The sequence below is a fragment of the Danio rerio genome, chromosome 7, assembly GCF_049306965.1.
Source record: "Danio rerio strain Tuebingen ecotype United States chromosome 7, GRCz12tu, whole genome shotgun sequence".
Classification (NCBI taxonomy): domain Eukaryota; kingdom Metazoa; phylum Chordata; class Actinopteri; order Cypriniformes; family Danionidae; genus Danio; species Danio rerio.
The window spans coordinates 5,537,501-5,552,317 of NC_133182.1; the positions used below are offsets into that span (position 1 = coordinate 5,537,501).

At 38.5% G+C, this 14,817-nt stretch overlaps 1 protein-coding gene and 1 long non-coding RNA gene across 2 annotated transcripts in view; one reads left to right on the forward strand and one right to left on the reverse strand.

Moving 5' to 3' along the window:
- Window positions 1–2,039, reverse strand: part of LOC110439969 (Fc receptor-like protein 5) — a 12,689-nt gene extending 10,650 nt beyond the window's left edge. The window contains exons 1-2 of the mRNA XM_073908905.1: window positions 1,982–2,039; window positions 1,627–1,662 (exon numbers count right to left, since the gene is read on the reverse strand). Of these exons, the coding sequence (XP_073765006.1) occupies window positions 1,627–1,662; window positions 1,982–2,039 (94 nt within the window). The remainder of the gene's footprint in view (window positions 1–1,626; window positions 1,663–1,981) is intronic.
- LOC141375273 (uncharacterized) overlaps window positions 1–14,817 on the forward strand; it is a 256,688-nt gene that overhangs the window by 231,382 nt on the left and 10,489 nt on the right. The window lies entirely within an intron of this gene.

The window sequence follows — 14,817 nt, forward strand, 5'->3', positions numbered from 1 at the left end:
GCGGCGCTTCTGGTGTGCGACCTGCTTTAGAGTTTTCCAGCTCTTTTCATCCCCGCTTCTAGCAGCACACTCCATTTCCGCATTACTGGATCTGTAGCAACAACAGACCGCAAGGGATGATGGTCAAGCATGGGCTGATGGCAATTGTAGTTTTCGTTACCTCCCGTTCGCTTCATTCGCCTGAGCAAATTTTCTCAGAAGACCTATAGTTTTACCGAGTCATGCGACTTCGGTAATATCGAAAAAAATTAATATTGCGGTATGACGGTATTTACAATACCGTTACATCCCTAAATATATATATATATATATATATATATATATATATATATATATATATATATATATATATAATATATAAAATATATACACACACATACACACACTGTTGAAGTCAGAATTATTAGCCCCACTTTTATTTTTTTGTCCTGCATCTGTCTCTGTTTTTGCAGCATTTTGATTATTATTATTATTATTATTTTATTTTTTATTATAATTATCGTGAAAATCCTACACAAAGAGATGGCATTTTAAACTTTTTAAAGGGGTGGTCCACAGTGTATTTTTAAGGCTTGGTCGTGTTTATAAGATGCAAAGCAATGTGTGCTCATGCTTCACTTCTAGAAAATGACGTTGTTATTTTTTTTATAAATCTTATTTTGATTATATACAGCTACTCGGCTAACATGAAAACCACTGTCATATATCTTGGTTCCTCTGAAAGGCCCTCAAGAGGCTCAAATAACAGAATGTGCTTTGATTTGCAGATCTTCACCAGTAAATGTCACACGCCTTCAAGTGCGCGCTTTTGCGATGTGTAAACAGTCAGTCAGAGAAGCAGCGTTAGCTGCCTGGAACTAACAGAAAATGAAGAGCACACAGCTAAACCTCATGCTTGCTCTCTAAAATAAAATCTGACAAGTGTCTTTCATATGTATTCAGAATAAGCATGTGTAGTAATTTAAAATGTTCTTATATCTTAAACGAGTTTGTTATTTGAGATGTAGAATGCAGGGAAATCGGCTGCAGAGACATTGAAATCGACCGCATAAAGAGACTGCTAAAGACTGTGGGTGTTTACAGCGGTTTGACTGATAAATATGAATTTGTAGCTAAATTGTTTGCCGTGCCAAACAGCATTTCCCTTTGTTTATATCCTTGTTTATGTCCTCGCTAGAACATACGGTTAGCGCTTGAAACTGTGCTTGTAGTTGATAAATTTCAACAGATAAAAATACTTACAGGTTGTGGCTCACAATCTACAGCCTCGTCTTTTGGAGTTTTTAGCTGAATCCAGCACTGAACTGGGAGAGATTCTGGAGAGAGCTATATCTTTTTTGTAATGCTCTGGAACATAATTAAATGAAACTGTAAGCACTTCTTTCTGTGCTATAACATTACAGCACCTCTGGCCAGGCCCCTTCGCTGCTCAGGGTGTGTGCACATGGTGTATGCGTGTAACCAGAAGCCCTCGTGATCTCACTAGCCCAGATTTTTTTTTGTAGTCCCCAAATACCTTCGCTGTAGGCTTTGCTAAGCTAACTCTGTTAGCAGAGACAAATGTAATTTAATTTGTAGAAAAACTACAAAATTCACACCTAAAAAAAGCAAAACATACTTCAGTACCTTGAGTGAATCCAGAATCCAGAATGGAGATCAGCACTAAAAGAAGAAGAAACACAGATATGATGTATTTCCATGTGCTTTTATGTATATTGTGTTTGCAGCAGTAGTGTGTATTATTCTCTGACAGCATATCTGTATATATCAACCCAGGCTCATTCCAAAAACGTAGCCCCATGGACATTTCTGGAGACCGCGAAATACGTCCCTGGAGGTATGTATATGTGCAGTATTTGTATTCGCGAGAAGCCACTGTGCAAGCTTTTTGTTGCGTCTCGAATGCCTCTTGTGAGTGCACGCCATTCGCGCCCAAGCGCTGGAGGCCACTGTCGAGCGACCGTCTGTCAGAGTGACTGACTGAATGATTTAATGATTAACTTGGCGGCCCCAGACTCAAACCCGGTCATCGCCGTCATCGTCGCAGTCGGCTCCCCTCCGCCTCTCCGCTCTGCCGGCCTACACCACATGCCAACCGGACAAACTGGTTGCGGCGGGAACACCCTCCACACGGAGGTGGTGAGGCATCAGCCGGCGAGCGTGAAGAGGAGCAGCGTCACACCGCCCCGTAGCGTTTGCTTGAAAAAATGAAATGCGGCCATACATACCTCCGGCCACGTAAATCGTAGTCTCCAGAAACATCCGCGGGGCTACATTTCCAGAATGAACCTGGGTTGGTATATATACTGGCACTAATAAGCAAAGCAGCAGCAGTGTAGCAGATCTGTGCTACTAAGACCGAACACAACAACACTGACATATTCATTACCATTCTGAATCTGATAGAGTGTTATCTTGACAGGTCAAAGTCTAAATACAAGCTTTTGCATTTAAACTTCATGATTTTTTTTCTGGGCTCGCTACCACCTTATGGGGTGCAAAGTGTGGTCACAGTTCTGGAGTCGGACATGATGGCTGCGCTTTCCCAGGCGGCTTCGGCAGTGAGGCTGGAGATGGCTTGTCTCCCAGTCCCACTGCTGGACCGACTAGAGGGGTGCGATGTGCATGCTGATATAAGAGTAATCTTCCAAGCCTGTGTCCCCTTCTTCCCAGGAGCACACATTGAGCACACACAGGCAAAGAGGGCGTTTTTCTCCGTCCGGTCCTCATGTGATTCCACACTCACCTCCCTTGATGCGGAGTGGCTAGCAGGTATGAAGTTATTCCTCATCTGGAAGGGAAGCTGAAGACCCCCGTCCAAGGTGGGTGGGTTATCGGTCTCTCTCACAGCCAGAGCCCACACAGCTGCAAGCCATGCCCCCTCTGCCCTGCACCACGGTACCACCGCAAGTGCTGGCCGTGCTGCACAAGGGCGGTTCTTCCCCAGACTTATGCATAAGCTCTGCACGATGTCCGACTATGCTCAGGTGACCTTCAAGTCAGGTACCTGTGACCTGGGGTGGACGATGACCACACAGTGTTCTGGAAACGTCACTCTTGGCTTACCCTGGTAGATATGTGCCACACTGACAAAGCTTGCTTTCTTAGCATGGCCATATCCCAGGCAGGTGACACTGTCGGGGACTTTATCCAGGAGTTCTCGGTGGTGAGATCATCTGTGCGCAATGGGGCAGGTCACTTCTTGGTGGGCTCGGAAGACTGCTCCCCTAACGGGCCCATCTGCGCCAGCTGTTCCTCATCGAGAGCATTATTCTCACAGCTCCAAGATCGCTCTACCATCACAGCTAATTCCACTGGCTAGTGATCGTGTCGAGCCCTAACAGGAAGTTAATGCTCCCATTCCCAGGACTGTTCTTTCTCCGGTGCAGGACCGGAGATTCCCCCTGCAGATTAATGCAAGGTGCCGCACATGGCAGGTGGTATCCAAAAAAGAGCTTGTTCTTCCTCTGGATGTAAAAGCCCAAACACTAGCATGGGACGTGCTGCCTTCCAGCTCGCAGCTTCTGTGCACTTTGGCACAGGCTTTCTCTCGCATGTCTGGCCTCTTCGCGGGATCCTGGGAGGAAGGTAAGAGCTAATCTCTGTTTTTAAGCTAGTGCCACTTTCCGAGGTGAGCACTTCCCATCCCAAAGCTGCCCTACAGCAAACAGATTGCTGTCCTCCTAGTAAAGGAAGCAATTGAGCTGGTCTCTCCGGCCAAGATAGAGAGCATGTTAACTGCCCGTACCTCATGGTACTCAAGGAGCAGTGCGCTATTACCAGTCCTAATCCTTTTGATCAGTTATCGCCACAGGTTGCTGATCAAGATGCTTATGCAGAAACACATTCCTCAGTGTGTCCGTCCATGGGATTGGGTCTCAGCTATAGACTTGAAGGACGCTCACTTCCATGTCTCGCTTTCCCCCTCCCCATACTTTTTTTTTTTTTTTTTCCAGTGTGCGCTCAGGGACTGATCATGGCAGTACAGAGTCCTCACCTTTGGGCTCTTCCTGATTCTGTGCTTGGAGGATACCCTGGCTTGTGGGCATCTGCACTTTTGGCTCTTCATTGATTGGCTTATTTTGCAATCTTTGGATCAGTCAGTTATGCACAGAGACCGGGTGCTTCAGCACCTTCGACCTTTCGGTCAACTGGGAAAGAGCAAGCTCTTCCTCGGGCAGAGTTTCTCGTATCTCGGGAGGGAGCTGGACTCGTTCTCCATTACCGTGCGCCCTACCAAAAGTGCACCAGGCTAGTGCTGCCCTGTCTGATACAATTCTGGAGTTCAGGTCTAATGTTGGAACAAAGAAAAAACCACTTGAAAAAGTGTGTCTTATTATGATGAATTTGGTTGAAATTTTAAATACGTCGATTTCTCGCTAACATTTGAGCGGTGTTGAGCACTTTCTTTAACAGCGCTGATTTGCCATTGTGTTTACCTGCTCAACAGACAGTTCACTGACTCTGAATGACCTCAATGTGGACATGATCAAACAAAAAGGGACCTAATATGGTGTTGTCTCTGTACAGTGTGCGTGCTTACGTATGTGTGTGAGAGTGTGTTTGTGTGTCTTATATTCATCACACTGTAAATGTATTTATCATGTAGCATTCATGTAGCAAAGTATAACATTAACAGTAAATTTTGACCTTATCGAAATGTCTTTTTTATCATTCCCATGAAATAAACTGCTCTTAAATAGCAATTTGTGTGTTTGTGTTTGTGTGTGTGTGTGTGTGTGTGTGTGTGTGTGTGTGTGCGCGCGCACTGTGATCAAAGGAAGTCTGAGATCATCTTTGTTGACGTACTTGTCATCTGCAGTGCTGAAATAAACTAGGTGTAAAGATGCATATAAACTGCAAAGCAACTCTTAATTTAGAAATGAATTCAGATTTTTGCAATTTATCAAACCAATTTAGGAAAATTACAGTGCAAGCAGTTTTAGACCAAAATGTTTCACTAAAAAGAGAGACAACGAAAATTAACATGTACAAAGTCAATTCTATTGACATACATGTATATCTCCATATGTTATTGTGATGAGCCACAACTGTGGGGTTCCCCAACTGTGAGCCCCAACTTTTTCTGCTAAAAACATGAAAATAACTTTGTTCATATGAATGCATAAAAATAATGATGAGAGCAACTAATTATAAACAACAAAAAAGTATCAGAGAAAGAAGTCAGTTCTGAGAAACGCCTGAACATTTTTTGTTGACTGATGCAGCTTTAATCTAAACATGCGGCTTTACTCAAACCAAAATACATGCAAAATGTAGACTAATCCAATCACTGGCTTAAACAAACAAACAAACAACAAACAAAAAAAAGTTTGGTTTTATGAAAGTGTGGTTTCATGTGTCGGACCAAATACTTTTCAAGCCACTTTGGATGATTCGTTTTCACTTAAATACATTAAATGGGAAGAAAGACTTAAATGCTGGGTTGTTGTAAACCAACGCTGAGTTAAGTATGGACAAGCCCAACATTGGGTTACTTTAAAAAAAAAAAAGTTTAAATGAGACTTTTTAACCCAATGATTGTGTTTGTCCATGTTTGACCCAGCGTTGGATAACAACCCAGCATGTTTTGTATATAATGTATAAAACAAAAGCCATCAGATGTTGATATCCAGCGGCCTCCAATTTCCATTCACAGCACAGATAACTGCCTGATCTCTGAAGCGCTGTATCTGTTCAACACTTCACACATCAGCACTGAATCTGACTAATAAACACGAGAACATACAGCACAATCATTCTCTCATCTTCAGCTGAAGGATTAAAACAGTATTAAAGAGCAGAAGAGTGGAGAATCTGATCAAATACTCACAGAGAAGGAGAGGCAGTGCACTGGAGCCCATCCTGACACACTAATGGATTGTTCTAGCAGAGCGCTGGCTGCTCAATCACACACTTCCTGGGTTTAAACCAAAAGGTGAGGAGGAGGAGAAAAATGTAGACCAAATGTAAGCCTATCAGTTCTGCTTTTTGAAGGATTCTTTAGTTTTATCCTCTGTTGCAGGGTTCAGTGTCTGGTAATTAATCTGGTGGGTCATGTTGGCTTTTGCATGGATTGTTGGTCACTTTCAGGTGTCTAAAGTGCTCCATTTTATATTTTAATGCATTCTTTGTTTCGAGGTTTGTGAAAGTAAAGACGCAGAGTATAGACATCTTCCTCACTGTGGTAAAACACAGCAGAGAAGTCAAACCACAACTATGAGCTCAACTCTTTATTTTAGGCCTCTTAAACACCTCTGTCATGTTTTCCTACTGCAAACTGTGTGTTTCATCTCCTTGCTGCCTTCTGTTTGATATGGATTTATTAATATTTTTTAACTTTTCAATGAACGCGAACTGCCAGACGCAACCCCCCCACTGCAGGACAGCTAATGCATTCAGCAAACCTCCTGATAGCTGCAGCATAAGGACTTTATTATAATTCATGAGCATCAAAAGTTGTGGATCTGTTCAGCAAAAGATTTGACTGTGTCGCTGCATCCCAAACCTCTTAAAATAATACATAACATTATAACTAAAGCAATTCCTATTGTATGGAGCGAAAGCGTTTCTCTTCCTAACAGAACATCCGCATCATCGATGATATAAGCGTGCTCGGGTTTGTAAAGTGAAAATACAGTGTGAGTACAGGCCGAGGGGATAGAAGGGAACAGGAGGACAAGCACACCTGGACACAGGGCCGGCGCGTCCATAGAGGCGACCTAGGCAGCCCCGAAACCTTCCTCACCACCCACGTCCTCAGATATATTCGCGCATAGACGACAGAATAGAGAGGGCGGCATCAGCGACACCTCCATCAGCACCCGCGTGTCCTCAGTTATGTCCGCGCATAGGGCGGCAGAATTGAGGTCTGCGACACCCGCGCGTCCTCAGTTATATCCGCGCATAGGGCGGCAGAATAAAGAGCGACGTGTCCGCGACACCTCCCTCCCTCCCTCAGCACCCGCGCGTCCTCAGTTATATCCGCGCATAGTGTGCCGGAAAAGAGGTTCGCGACACCTCACTTCATTTTCATACCGGTCACTTTCGTTTTTCACATTGGGGTTGAGGGCGGCGTGATCGTCCTCTGCCTAGAGCGGCAGTTCAGCTTGCTCTGGCCCTGCCTGGACACAACTGTGCCTAGTGTGAGTACACCCTAAATCTATGTTAGTGAGCACTTCTTTGCTGAGATAATTTTTCCACCTCACAGGTGTGGCCTATCAAGATGCTGATTATACTGGATGATTATTGCTCAGGTGTGGTTTAGGCTGGCCACAATGAAAGGCCACTCTAAAATGTGCAGTTTTATCCAACCCAGGCTCATTCTGAAAATGTAGTCCCGTGGACGTTTCTGGAGACCACGAAATACGTCCCTGGAGGTACGTTTGGCTGCATTTAATTTTTTGAAGCAAACACTACGGGGCAGCATGATGCTGTTGCCTTTTGCGCTTACAGGCTGACCGCTTACCTCCATGTGGATGGCTTTCCCTCCGCAACCAGTTTGTCCATTCAGCTCATCGTGTACGCCGGCAGACTTCAGATGCAGAGAGGAGTTGACCACAGCGACCGGGTTTGAATCCGGGAAAGAGCGCTTCCAGAAATCAGGTAAAACAAAAACAGAATCTAAAAAATAAAGTGAACGAGTTCAAAACAGGGTGAGAATGTGGTGAAATCAGAAAACTAAAAATCAGACAAGGGCTTTTCTGTTTCTGGACGGCTTTTGTAAATTGTTGGTTGTGTTTAGGGAAGTGAGTGGGTGGGAGGGTCAATCGGTAAAATTGGTTGGGTTTAGGGAAGGAGGAGGGTGGGTCAGCTGATTAGCCAGTTGCACAGTCAATCATTTAGTCAGTCAGGCAGCGTCCTCTGCTGGGTTTACGCGAAAACAGCGCAGGTGCGAACAGCACTCGCGAGAGAAATTTGAGATACGGAAAAGCACAAACAGCGGCCTCTTGTGGATTCGCAAAAAAAAAAAACTGCAAAAATACCTACCTCCCAGGATGTATTTCGCGGTCTCCAGAAACGTCCACGGGACTATGTTTTCAGAATGAGCCTGGGTTGGTTTTATCACACAGCACAATGCCATGGATGTTGCAGGTTTTGAGGGAGCTGACAATTGGCATACTGACTGCAGGAATGTCCACCAGAGCTGTTGCCTGTGAATTGAATGTTCATTTCTCTACCATAAGCCGTCCCCAAAGGAGCTTTGGATGATTTTGCAGTACATCCAATTGGCCTCACAACCGCAGACCATGTGTAACCACACCAGCCCAGGACCTCCACATTCAGCATCCTCACCTGCAATAATTGGTTTGCATAAACAAAGAATTTCTGCACAAACTGCCAAAAACCATCTCTGGAAAGCTCATTGCATGATGGTTGTCGTTATTGTGGTCTCGACCTGACTCTAGTTTGTCATCATTATGAAAGGCACGTTGGCTCTTTTTTTTTGTCTGGCACTTTGTAGAGGTATTCTATTCATGGATGAATGCTGGTTTTCCAACACATTCTCACTCCCAACTCGTCACATACTGACGCTTGGTCAGGAACCCTCGGCGTCAGTTATTGACGCACAGGGTACCCCTTTAGCGTCATATTTAGACGTGCAGGGATTCCCTATAGAATCTGTGCCTGAGCCTGAGGCGTCATATGGAGACGCTGGAGGCTCGTATAATTACCAATAGATGTCAACGCAATTTTTAAAACCTGATTTACGCCTATTATCTTAGTTTTCTTATTTTAAAAATATGTAATTTTTATTTTGTTCATGAAAAGCGTCTGTAAACGGGGTCGAAACTACTGTATGAATAAACTTCGGCCCACGTGACATCCCTTCACGGTGAGTTTAACGCCGCTCTGCTATTGGTCAAACTGCATCAGCGGTGAGTTCTCAGATGAGTTCAACTGTCAACATTAAATATTACGTTAATGCTGCATAATATATTTTTATTGGAGATTAGTTGGTGTTTATAAATATGTTATCATTTACTTTATATTTAATGAGTGAAAATATATTCGGTTGTCCAGTTTAGGGTAAATATGCCTAATAAAACTTTGATTCATTCATATTATTTATTATTTTTTTACTTTAAAAAATATTAAATTTCAAGTACTAAGTTTAAAAATGTTTTCGGCTCGGCTGATATTTTTAATTTTAAATTATTTATTAAAGTTGGGGTCATTGTATGTGGCGATCTATTTTTTACAGTCTATGCTCGCTATCCCAAGGTTCATTGCGATCCCAAGGTTCACTGCGGTTTTCCACAAGGTAAGTAAAAAGTAAACAAATAAACACGATTTGTTGATAAAGCATGTACTGTAAACTAGCGACGTTATCTAATTACATCAAGTTCATTTATTAAAAACATATTTTTCTCACATATAACGTTGGTCATGCATTAGAACAATATATACATTTTAAGATAAGGAACAGTGTAACCAGATTGTTGTTTTCCACAATAGAATTCGTGCAAAATCTATATATAATATGCAATATGCAACTCTAATAATACAAATGTATTCGTAATTGTTACAATATTAAAGAACATCAAGTGTTTCCAAAGGTTTATTGTAAAAACAATTATTTTCCATGCCTTAAAACACACACACACACACACACACACACACACACACACACACACACACACACACACACACACACACACACACACACACACACACACACACACACACACACACACACAGATATATATATATATATATATATATATATATATAGCATAACAAAAGCTCAAGTATAACTTAAGCTGATGTATGTCACACAATGAATATCATACACTATTACCAGTACAATTTGGCCTTTACCAATTTATTTAATAAAAGAAAGAATCTATCATCTCTAAATTGTGGTAAAGAGGCACCACAAGATGTTTTCTTTTCTAATATTATGTCAGTCTGGATGGTAATGTTAAAATTCAAGGATTACCTTGCACCTTCTCAGAAATTTACCATTGATCATATGTATTACAAGTGGCTGGATTGTTTTTAACACAAGCAATGATTTAATTTTTTAAATTATTATCTTAAACAGATTAAGGCTCATTTTGGACTACACTTACATTACTTTACAACTGCTTAATGCAGTACTGATGTATCTAGTAGTTTAGTGGGTTTAACTAATGTCACATCTGTTTTTATTCATTTCAGATGCAGAAACTTTTGACATATGAATTCATCTTGACTAAGGGTAATGTTTTTGTTCAGAATTAATCATTATTTAAAATCATTGTATTTTCTTTGTTATTATGTACAGATTTTAAAAGAATGTACTTTCTTTTAATAAAGAACTCTTCACAGCACTGCATCTGAACAGTCACAACCTCACAGAGCTGCACAACTGCCCCACTCAGATCAGTGTTGAAGCTGGAACCTCATCTTGTGTACAGCAAAGGCAGAGCTGAAAATTCACTGTTTGTCTTGTATTGTGTGGTAAGTCATAGTTTTATTAATTTTTTTATTTTATTGCAACACTAAGTAGTCCATTCTGTGGCCAATATGATATAAAGGGCCTAAAATGGGACTGACGTGATCATTGTTTTGATTTCTAGATAAGTACTCATGGGGCTACACATGCAGCTGAAGTTAGCTTCATTGAGTAGGACATTTCTTTCAGTATACTCCTAAAGAGATTCACCCAAAAATGAAAATTCTGTCATTATTGACTCATCCTTCACTTGTTCCAAATATGTCTGACTTGCTTACTTCAGTTAAACACAAAAAAATTATATTTTAAAGAAAGATGAAAACCTGCAAACATTAACTTCCATAGTATTTGTTTTTTCCTACTATGTATGTCAATGTTTTCAGCTTTCCAGCTTTCTTCAAAAACTTCCTTCATGTTCAACACAAAGTAACTTGAAAGTTTTTAAAAAAGGTTTACAACCACTTGAGGGAGAGTAAATAGTGAACTGTTCCTTTAACCCAATCTAGTTGACTTTACTAGAAAATTGTATAGAAACCCAGTGGCTTAAACCCATTACATTTTATACAAGGTACAACTTAACAGCCATAATTGAATTAAAATGTTACTGTAAGTTCAAGAAGATTGTAAAGGTTCTAGGTTAATTTAAAGTGGGCTGTTTAGTTTCACCTTGTGTAAAAACATAAAGGATTTAAGGCAACATGTTTCGATGCAGTTTTCTAATAAAGTCAACTAGTTTGGGTTAAGAGTGTAATGGGTTACAGTAATAGCAGTGAATAATGCAGGCATAAAATAAATGTTTAGCCATGTAAAGCAATAAGCTTGTTATAATTTAGAAATATTTTAGGGTGGAGCACAGTATGCTGTTGTAGTTTTTATATAATTGATGAGTCAAACATGAGATGTGTTTTAAATTGCAAGACGTGAATTAACAATATGTTCATCAAGATTCAAATCTTGCATCTTATATTTTTTAAGGTTTTGGCCCAATAATACCCATATTCTGCTATTTAAAAAATCATGCTGGAATTTGTGTCAGCATTCCCTTCAATGAAAACTACAACAGTGGACATCAGTGGTGATAAAAATGTATGTGAAGGATAAGGGTGTTCATAATGAGAAGTGCAGTTACTATCCTGATCTCTGAGTTTGTAAAACTGACAGATCTGCTTGGAATAAATGGAAACATGCTGGAAATGTTTAACCTATTATACAGTTAATTCAAGAGTGCCAGGTTTAATGACACTTTACATATATAAATAAATATCACTGAACTTTCTAAATGAAACCTAACACTCATTCTTTGTTCAGTAATGATGTTGTGCACTTCTAATACTTTACAGTGGCAAAACCTGGAATAACACATGGGAGCCCTCCAGGAATTGCTGACACTTTACGCCCAAGTCTCCTCATGCTAACCGGATTGCAATATGACAGTCTAGTCAGCATAAACACCTGGACTCACCAAGCACACTTTGGTTCTCAGTGTTTTGTAAAAATAGTTTTTGCTATTCTTCAGTAAATACTTGAATATGTTTTGAACTTATTCTACTTTTGATGTTTAAGTTCAGAAAGTTGTTATTATAAACATAATTTGCATTTGTCATGAACTTGACTTCTTGTTGTTGTGAAAGCTGTTTATTATAATGGCATTTCCAAAGGCATCATTTGAAAAGATTTTTTGCAGTGCAGTTTTACTTGAGCTTGACATACCAGATGTATGACATGAATAAATATCACAAAATAAATATAATAATAATAATACAAAATATACATTTCCTTCAATTATAATTTAATCATTTATATATGTATGGTAATATATTATTGCATTAAAAACTTATAAAATATATATTTTTGGTTAAAATATATATTTTTGCATTTTTGTGTGATTTTTATTATTTATTTTTATTTGTGGCATTATAAATAAATTATAAATGTTTCATTAAAAATGTATTGTGTTTATTTGCATACTCATTTACAATGAACTACTATTTATACTATTTAATGGGCACTATATTTGTCATTTAAGTTTGACATATATTTATATTTGTATACCTACATGATGCAGGGTTTAGTTACAGCAAATGCTTGAAATGTTTTCAAACATGAAGCTTTTTTATTATTTTATTATTCGTTTCAAATTAAGTATACTGCCTATGATCTGGTTTTACTATGATCATTTTGCACATCAGGTTACCCCCACAAAGTAATCTCACGGTAAATATACATTTGTATTTTAATAAGACAATAAATAACATGTAATATTAATACACATTTTGATATTTAAGTTATATTATAAGGTTATAATCAACCTTCAGCCGGAAGATTACCAAATAGAGACAAATTGTGACGTAGATTGCGACGTTGTGATTGGACTATAACTTCAAAGCCAAATTAAAAGATCCTTCGTGTTGCTAACTATGTTTTGCTAACTTTGCCACTTTACTAACAGTGTCCTTTATCAATGAGTTATCACTGTGTTTTAAATAGTTACCGATTAACCAAGATCGTAACCCTAAACTTAACCCTAACTACACCTTTCAAGGAACTACAATTTGTAGCGCCATGTCTTTCCCCTCCCATCTATACAGCGACAAAGGATTGTGGGTAATGTAGTTTAAAGCCTTTTTGTAATAAAATGGAACAGATACAAATTTTAATGAACTAAAGACTATCTGAATAAGGTCATTGTGCATATATTTATGACATATATGAAAGCCAGGCATAAATTTGTTATTTTACAATGAGTATTTTTTAAACAGCTTTTATTGACTTGATCAGTATATATCAGACTATTATATCCAACATTATTTATTGAACATAGCATAGGTAATAGTCTTGCTGATATTCTCTCACTCATTTCTCGTTTGAAATGTGAATACTTTTTCCTTTTCTACGGGGCTCTACTCATCCCCTTTGAGTAAAAGGGCAGTTAACCTATGTAGATGTATTATCTTCAACATGGACAAGAAATTGTATTGTCACATGTACAGTTGTGGTAAAAAAAAAAAAAAAAAAAAGCTGTAAAAATAAGCTAAACATTAGTATCCTCTTTAATTACAAGTTATTAGCAATAGTGATCTATGTTCATCACAAATGTTATGAGTTCTGAATAATATGTGTGGATGTAATTCTGAAAGTGTGTTTCATTAATGGTCATCATGTGATATTTAATTGTTTTCACTTTATTTGAAATATGGATAAAAGCTCTTTTAAAATATGTAAATGTTTATAAATAAAACCTTTTTAAAGATGTATTTGTTTAAAAACCACTCTTTATCTGATTATTTTTACTTTCTAAATCTTCAACTGTTTGTGTAACAGTATGATTTGATGACAATGGATGAACTTGTGTTTAATAATGATTCCACATAATGTCTTTGTCCTGCATGTGGGTTAATTTGTTAATTATTTTCTTTATGATCAAATGATTGTAAGATTTGCTGCATTGTAAGAATCATGAAAATATTGAGAAATGAGGTAACAATGATGAAAAGATACCCTTTCAAATGCTTCGAATAGTTCAAACCTCCAAATGATTAAAAATACATAGCCATTAACCAACAAAATAAAAATGCAAACATTCAAATTATCTAAACTAGAAGTAAAATAGTTCTGTGCTGTATTTATAAGTTACTGTGTAGTTCTATGTCTACCAAAAATACATATTTCAATACATATTTTATTTTCATTCATTCATTTTCTTTTTGGCTTAGTACCTTTATTAACCAGGGGTCGCCACAGTGCTATGAACCGCCAACTTTTCCAGCATGTTTTTATGCAGCAGATGCTCTTCCAGCCGCAATCCATCTCTTGGAAAATATTTTATTTTTTATCTTGCATTCAATAAAACATTATACAAAGTTAATGTTTTAAGTTAATACAAATGTTTCAAAGTAAGGACAAAAATAAAAGGAGATTAATTTTTTTTTTTTTTTTAGAAAAATCCATGAGGACCAAATAGATCCATCAGATCTTTGATGTAAATCATAGGTTATTTTTTTCAGAGGTAGAAGTCTGGTTGCCTGACTCAGCCACATATTGACTGGAGGTATCTGAGCAGTTGACCATAATAATGTACATTTTTTGCCCAAGTATATGCAAAAATTAAATTTATCATAAAAATGTATCATAAAATTAATATTTTAAAAGCTCTTAATGTCACTTAATGTTATAATTTCATTTTAATATAGAGTTCCTTAAATCGTTATATGTTGTAAGCAGTTAGGCATACAATAATGCTCTTAATTTACAACACTGATTGATTTTAGAGGAATGCTTACATACTGTACATATCTATGTATTTAAAAAAAAGACAATTTGATTATAGATGATGACAATTTTATTTAATTTTTTACAGATTTTATTACATGCTTTAG